Raw genomic sequence first — 6,369 nt, 5'->3', positions numbered from 1 at the left:
CGACTTTAATTGGGCGCATCGCAAAGCCGTAGACTGCGCTCCACTCGGGCGACAGCTCGATGCAAAGGCAGAGCTCCATCGAGTCGACTGTAACCGAGACGTCGACAGCGCATGGAGGAGTGCAGTTTGTCGCAGTACCGAGTAGCATTGGCTTGTTTGCATTGATTGCTGAAAGACCGTTCTAGCGACATACCAGAGATTTCATCAACCTTCACGATGAATGAAACAGTACATGTACCTTGATGCTCGTCAAAACGACTGCCGCTGGAAGTGCGTACCGGGACGCAATATGCTTGTCAAAGTCCTCGACCGTGCACTGCCTGCCCATCAAATTCATGTCAGCACAGTAGAGCTATAACGCTTGATCATACCATTGGAGCTTGGCGTTCTTGGACTCGAGCCAGATCTCGGCGCGGGTCTGCGCCGCGTTGGCCTTCACATGCACGCGGTACAAGCTCTCTGGAAGAGATGGAAACGAGACGTCGGCAAACTCACAATAGGGCGAAATGGGCGTGGTCGACATGCTGGGTTGTGATTCAAACGAAAAGTACTGTCTTTAGAAACAAAAACCTTTGGTGGGATAGAAATCATCGCCCGCGCATGGCATTTTCTTGGCAACTGACTGTGGAACGGGGTCGATTTACATCACAGGAGCTGCATCTTTCGGCAACGTGCACCATACCCTGGCATCAATTGTGCAACGGTACACTTCCGTGTCAAGATACGATACTGACGTGGCGCGCTGCGAAGTAAGCACCGTGAAACGGCGACCAATCACACGCGAGATACGTGGCGCTCACGACGAGAATCAATTCACTCCAAACCAAGATCGACATGCGCTGCCTGATGACCCTAGGACGCATAGCCCATTGCAAGCAACTCACAGTGTAGTGTTGCTGAACTACGATCGAACGTCGAGTTAATATGTTTTGTGAATGCGAATCAAGAGTGCAATGGGATATACGTAGAGTAAATACACACAAAACTTCACTTTTGTCGCATGCGCGTTTACAAAGCGCCCTGTTGGAGCTTGCGAATCGTCATGGACCCGGGAATCGCAACATCGTTCGACCCCGCGTCAAGCTCAATATAAGCACCAGCCGTCAGTTGCGAAATGTGCGAGACGTCAGCATGATAGTACCGACTAGCCTCGTCTTCGTTCGGCACGTAGCACTTATAGGGCGCCGTCCCGACGTCAGTGTCGTCAACGAACAGTGTCACTTCGCCCGTCACCGTCGTCAAAGATTTAAAGGTGCAGTAGATGTGGTACAAACCTGGCTGCAATACAACGATACGGCCCTTGTCGTCATCTTCGATGCGGACGAGTGCCGCTGCTTCGTGCGGCAACGGAGCTGTCCACTCGCACAGGTAGTCTTTGGCGTCTCCTGTTGGCGTAGTCGTCGTCAAGGTGCAGAACGTAATATGCGGCCGAGTGGTGGCGTCCTCAAGGTCGCGGATGCGAGCCTCGAGGATGTCGATGAGCTTGACCTCGATGGGTGCCATCTCAAAGCGGTACTTCACTGTCCACACGGGCGAGAGGTGGATGCAAAGACCAAGCGCCAGCGCGTCCTTCTCCAACACAAGGTCAACCGTACTCGAAGAAATTTCGTCTGAGGCCTCTGGCGCATTGGGTCCATCGATGGCGGCAAGCCCATCCTAAGACAAGGGGAGTCTCTCAAGACTGTGGTGTTTGCAGTCTTACCTTGATGGCGCACAAGATAACTGCACTCGGGAGTGCGAAGTCGGTTGTCAAAAGCTTGGCCAAGTCTTCGATCACACACTCCCTAGCACAAACCGTCATCGCCATTTAGTGGATGCATTTCCATGACAAAGCCATACCATTGGAGTTTGGTCTTCTTCGACTCGAGCCAAATCGCAGCGCAGGTCTGGGCTGCGTTTGTCTTCAGCGTCGCACGGTGGGGTCCTTCCTTCGTCGATGGAAATTCGACGTGATTATACTCGCAGTAGAGATGCGCGGGCTTCTGGACAATGTTTGGCATGCTGAAGATGAATCCAAAGTCGCTCTGACGTAGTTTTGGCAACTAACAAATACGATGATGCGAAATTGATGATGTAAAGTGCCTTGTCAGCGTTGGGAAGAAATTAATCGGAAAGTTCGACAATGTATTCGTTGCCAGAACAACGTCATAGAGTCTTTGGATTCAACCCAACATGTCAAAACCAATGCCGGTCATGGTAAATCCGGGTTCGTATCCGGATACCAAGGCCTCGTTGCAGTTAGTTGATGACACACTAGGCAACGGGTATGCAATACACAGTGCACGACCCATCATAGCTGAGCTTTGACGTGAGGAATAAGAGCTAACAAGACGAGATCGAATGTATTTGTGAAAGACTTTACACGCAAAACCAAATGTCGTTGAATACCGGTCGCGGGAGCTCAGCAAATTTTAGATTTCGACAACGCATTGCTATCAATGAATGCGCGTCTGCAATTCTTTTATACGCGGGATGGCTCAGGGGGCGAAAAGGGCGTATTGCCTGAATTACCGCCCCAGCCTTGGGGGGGAGTGGCGGTTGCTCAACGGGAGCTGAATTCTAAGATGAGATCCGTTTCATGTCCCGCTCTCGAAAAGATCGTTTCGGCTCCTTGCGTCGCAAACCACCCAGTTCATATGCACGCTATATTTCGTGTACAGAACTTGTTGCATTATTAAATGCATGACCATTGACGCCCATTTATGATCAACACCGCTCAGCGATCGAGCAGGATGAAGGTCGTCGACCCGGTCGCGCTGCCTTGGCGCATGTTGACGCATAGTGTAAGGCGTGTGCCTGCATCCAGGTACGTCACATAGACCAGGTCAAGTTGGTTGCTCGTAATGTACGAGTCATGTCCGTTGTAGGACGCTGTCTTGGCCGCATGGTCGTTGATGTTGAGGGTGATTGTGGCCGACAGAACGCTGGCTAGCGCAAGGTCGCAGTGAACGTGGTATAAGCCAGGCTGCAGCACGACGATGTTGGTCGTCTTGTCAACGCGAAGAAGCGTCGATGCTGTCGAATTCATCCACGAGAACATAGTGGATGTGTTGTTGGCATGGCGTAATGTCGTTGCCAAGGTGCAAAACTCCATGCGCGGTGCAGCTTTGGCTTCTTCAAGGTCGCGGATGCGTGCTTCCAAGATGTCGACGACCTCGACCTTGATAGCCGACATCTCAAAGCGGTAACTTGCAGTCCACTCGGGCGACATTTTGATCTCAAGCGCAAGCGCCAAGCTCGGCTTCTTCGCGCACAGGTCATTGGTGGCTCTGTCGCCGCATCGACCACCTTTGATGCGGCTCCATCACTGGCAGTGAGTCCATTCTAGCATCAAACGTTTGCGCTTGGTTATATAGCTGGATAATCGTACCTTGATGGCTGCCAAGACAACCGCATTTGGAAGCGCGTACGTTGTCTCCATGTGCTTTGTAATGTCATCGATCTTGCACTGCCTGTGTATATCGTCAAGACTTATGGCGATGACGAAAGTAGGTCCTACCACTGGAGCTTGGTCTTCTTGGACTCGAGCCAGATGACCATTTTGGCTTGCGTCTTGTCCGTCTTGACGCTGACGCGGTACGCGCCACCGTCGACTGTCGACGGGAATGTCACGTTGGCAAACTCGCAGAGGAGGTGCGAGAGCGTTGTTTGTTGGACACTTGAGCTTGGAGGCAAAAGGAAAACTGAATTCGATCGACCATTTACAAAGCTAAACCTAAACCCGCTCATAGAGGCTTTGCAACTTGAACTTCATCTTGAACTGCAAGTTGTCATGGAGAAGAGAACACACGTGCTGGATCGCAGATCCCAGCCGTGACAGTCGAGGCAGTGTTCGACATGCTCAAGATGGAATTAAAACAGCTATGACTGCCACGAGAATTCTCGATTGAAAAACGAATTGATGGTGATGGACGGCATAGAATACCGTTGGTGGACGGTGCAAGCGGTTCTCTCCAACTTCGCGCGCTTAGAAAGTCACTTCACCTCAATAGATGAATCCTGACAGGATTTTTGGCTGATGACGTGGCGTCTGCTGAGGACCTTGGCAAATCAGGTGCACGATACCAACGGTATGTATAAACTGTTCATTGACCCTTGAAGATACGTGGCACCATCTTCTACAAGTGAATCTTGCAGCAGCCAAGTTTGTCACCCACCCATGACTCGGTCGATGATTTAGGGGATGGGCTCGATATAGCTACGTTGATTTCGCGATGTCAAAACTCATGCGCAGTCGAGCACGTTGTCATTTCAAACACGTTTCGCATGATAAAATGAATTATACAAATCGTGTCTGGGCAAGGACGCCAACAGTAGATAATGCTACGCTACACGTGCAAAATAACTGTCATCGACACGCCTACACCGTAGGCAATACCGCCGAGGAGCTGGAGGTGGGTGCCAGCGTCAAGATCCGCAACATGGGCGATGTCGAGCATTTGGCTCGAGTTGTACTGGGTGGTGTAGGACGATGTCTTGACGCAAGTCGCGCCGATGTAGAGGGAGATGGACGCAGACGTAGTGGCTACCGACTGGCAAGCGCACTGGATGGTGTACACCCCTTGCTGCAGCAGGACAACGCTTTCGGCATTGTCGTCGAGGCGAATGAGCGCCGACGCCTTCTTCACGTCCGGTGTAGTCCACGTACACGGTAGGTTCACACCCGCAACCGTCCCCGTCACGGTGCAGAACACCAAGCGCGGTCGAGCGACGATTGCTTCGAGGTCGCGGATGCGAGCCTCCAAGATGTCGACGACCTTGACCTCAATGGGCGTCATCTCAAAGCTATAGCCCGTTGTCCACTCGGGCGACATCTTGATCTCAAGGCGAAGCGCCAAGCTCGTCTTTTCGGCACACAGGTTGATCGTACTGGCAGGTACCACCGATGGCATTGTTGCCGCGTCGCCCACCTTGGATGCAGCTTCATCGATGGCGGCAAGTCCATTCTAGCATCAAATTGTTGGCGTTTGGTTGTACAACGCGCTAGAATATTACCTTGATGGCTGCCAGAATGACGGCGTTCGGAAGCGCAAATGCCGACTTCATGTGCTTGGTAAAGTCTTCGATCACGCATTGCCTAGCATACCGAATATAATGTACTGTGAAATAGATTGCATGATGTTGAGAGGGTTGATCCTACCACTGGAGCTTGGTCTTCTTGGACTCGAGCCAGATGACCGCGTTGGTTGGCGGCTCGTTCGTCTTGACGCAGACGCGGTATGCGCCGTCGTCAACCATCGACGGAAAAGTGACGTTGGCAAAATCGTAGTAGCGCTGGGAAAGCGTGGAGGCAGTGTTCGGCATGCTCGAGATGGAATCAAAACAGATATGACGGCAAAGGTGAGGGGCTGATCGCGATTGTACAACGTGCAGTTGGGCGATGAAGAACAGCCCGTTGATGGCACGAGCACTTTCTCGCTTAGGGCCTCTCGCCGACACCACTCGTTTCGGTTGCCACTGGGCTGTGCTATAAACCCTGTTGGACCTTTGGAAGCAAGTCGGCTGAGAGATGACGGGTCGTCGTGTCCCACGCCAACCGACGTAGCTTGTATATCGACGAAGAAGCACGACACAAGCCACACGCTCAAATGAACGTACTTTGAGCCTACCAACACGACTTTCATTCGATGTCCATATGCCGTCGAATACCTGCATCTCCCCTTTGTCGCTATGCATGGAAACTCCCAAAAATCGTGGGCTCGATGTCAAGAAATCTATATGACGTGGCGAGCTGTGGTGCAAGAGAAAAAAACGGCTGCCAATCATATTCTGCATACGTGGCGTCCACAAAACAAACCAAGACACTGGAATAGGAATAGGGGGACTACCTCGTAGGATGTGGGTCGAATAGAGCACAGGCATTGGCTATAATGCATTCTAGGAGCACAGGCATTGGCTGATTTTTACTTATGAGGCACGTGCTGCTGCACAGGCATTGGCTTAAAATGAAATAATTCTATAACACTCGAAGTTCGTAGACAGCAAATTCGACAGCTTGAAGCAAGGGACGCGCGCCCTGTGATCGAGCCCCTGACGACCCGTTCGATCCATGGAGCCCAAAGCTGCATTGCCATCGACGGCGTCCGTGTTTGCGCGTCGTGCTGACGCCCCAGGAAGCACACGCTATGGTGTGAGTACCATAGGAAGGCACCTCGCTCGCCGCCCCGCGCATAATCCAAGTCGTACAAGCCCCTAGAGAGGCTTCAGTCGGTCGCGTCGAGCTGCTGGTCGTCGAGCTGCCGGTCGTTGAGCCCGACAACAGTGCACGACCGACGGGCGGACGCCATGAGCTTGCAGCAGAGCTTGCAGTGACGCTGGCGCGCTGCTGCCTCTGTGGCAACCGTCTAGCGAGATCACTGGCCAATGCCT

General features: G+C 52.3%; 4 protein-coding genes across 4 annotated transcripts; all 4 read right to left on the bottom strand.

Moving 5' to 3' along the window:
- Positions 1-211: 211 nt before the first annotated feature.
- On the bottom strand, positions 212-523 carry SDRG_14083 (hypothetical protein; the record flags this gene model as incomplete). The annotated part of the gene is made up of 2 exons (XM_008620187.1): positions 212-320; positions 372-523. 2 exons carry the CDS (start codon positions 521-523, stop codon positions 212-214), a joined length of 261 nt encoding a protein of 86 aa, XP_008618409.1.
- A 485-nt stretch (positions 524-1,008) lies between these two features.
- On the bottom strand, positions 1,009-2,000 carry SDRG_14082 (hypothetical protein; the record flags this gene model as incomplete). Its single annotated transcript, XM_008620186.1, has 3 exons — positions 1,009-1,656; positions 1,703-1,784; positions 1,840-2,000. The coding sequence occupies 3 exons, from the start codon at positions 1,998-2,000 to the stop codon at positions 1,009-1,011; spliced, it is 891 nt and encodes a 296-aa protein (XP_008618408.1).
- Positions 2,001-2,716: 716 nt separating this feature from the next.
- On the bottom strand, positions 2,717-3,540 carry SDRG_14081 (hypothetical protein; the record flags this gene model as incomplete). Its single annotated transcript, XM_008620185.1, has 4 exons — positions 2,717-3,244; positions 3,289-3,324; positions 3,371-3,452; positions 3,500-3,540. 4 exons carry the CDS (start codon positions 3,538-3,540, stop codon positions 2,717-2,719), a joined length of 687 nt encoding a protein of 228 aa, XP_008618407.1.
- A 788-nt stretch (positions 3,541-4,328) lies between these two features.
- On the bottom strand, positions 4,329-5,304 carry SDRG_14080 (hypothetical protein; the record flags this gene model as incomplete). The annotated part of the gene is made up of 3 exons (XM_008620184.1): positions 4,329-4,946; positions 4,996-5,077; positions 5,141-5,304. The coding sequence occupies 3 exons, from the start codon at positions 5,302-5,304 to the stop codon at positions 4,329-4,331; spliced, it is 864 nt and encodes a 287-aa protein (XP_008618406.1).
- Between the last annotated feature and the right edge of the window lie 1,065 nt (positions 5,305-6,369).

Source organism: Saprolegnia diclina (genome assembly GCF_000281045.1).
Source record: "Saprolegnia diclina VS20 unplaced genomic scaffold supercont1.67, whole genome shotgun sequence".
Classification (NCBI taxonomy): Eukaryota; Oomycota; class Saprolegniomycetes; order Saprolegniales; family Saprolegniaceae; genus Saprolegnia; species Saprolegnia diclina.
This window is presented reverse-complemented; position numbering and strand designations above follow the sequence as displayed.